The 953-nt window shown below is 37.1% G+C and overlaps 1 protein-coding gene across 1 annotated transcript; it reads left to right on the plus strand.

Annotated features, from left to right (window-relative positions):
• Window positions 1-366: 366 nt before the first annotated feature.
• Window positions 367-642, plus strand: AC631_05932 (uncharacterized protein; the record flags this gene model as incomplete). The annotated part of the gene is made up of 1 exon (XM_015614761.1): window positions 367-642. One exon carries the CDS (start codon window positions 367-369, stop codon window positions 640-642), a length of 276 nt encoding a protein of 91 aa, XP_015464411.1.
• Window positions 643-953: the final 311 nt, after the last annotated feature.

Here is a 953-nt window from a genome sequence, read left to right on the forward strand (position 1 = left end):
TGGTTAAGATGAGAAGAGTAAATTATAAAATTACACATGAAATAGCTTGACATAACGTTACCAACTGCTCTTGCCGCTCTTAGTAACAAAAGCATGATGATAAGATTAAACGTAAAGAAGACTTTTTGATTTTTGGAGCACCTGATCAATATTCAACAAGTTCACCATTTTATCTATCACCATTGGGAGGTAGAGTTGTGAGTGTTTGGTTGGATGCATTTAAACAAGCTACAGCTATCGTTGAAACCCCTAATATTGCCGAAAACGTAAATATTACTACAGTCATTGGTGTGTCTTGGAGTCCTTGTGGTAGTACAGGTTCTCTTCATGGAGAAGGCCTTGATTTTACTGGAGGTCTCTGTGGAAATGATGCTCCATTGTGTGAGAGGTGCGGATTTTGACACTGCTTATCCAGCTGCTTTAACAGTTGCATCATCATTCAATAAACAATTAATGTATGATCGTGCTGATGTAATTGTTTATGAGTTCAAGTCGAAAGGTGTTGATTTCTTTTCGAGGCCTGTCAGTGACCCAATTGATTATAAAGCTCTTGTTTTTAGAGGCTGGGAAGGTTTCGGAGCCGATCCATATTTGCAAGGTGAAGCAATGAAATATACAGTTCAAGGAATTCAAAAAAAATAATGTTGTTGCAGTTAGTAAGGTTTTTATGGGAAATTAACAAGATACTTATTGCTTTGAATTAGAATTTAAAGAAGATGGTTCTAATACTGTAGCCACAGCTTCATCTAACATCGATGATAGAAGTATGCATGAAATTTATCTTTGGCCATTTGCTGAAGCAGATTAAACAGGTACTGGTCCTATTATGTGTGCATGTAACGGGCTCTGTTGGTTGTGCTAATTCCTATACATTCAATAGGCTCTTACTTTGGAGGCAATCTTACTCAAGCTGTTCTCAAGGGAACAATCCAGAAGATAGGTTAACTGATATG

This window comes from Debaryomyces fabryi, assembly GCF_001447935.2.
Source record: "Debaryomyces fabryi strain CBS 789 chromosome Unknown contig00353, whole genome shotgun sequence".
Taxonomy (NCBI): Eukaryota; Fungi; Ascomycota; class Pichiomycetes; order Serinales; family Debaryomycetaceae; genus Debaryomyces; species Debaryomyces fabryi.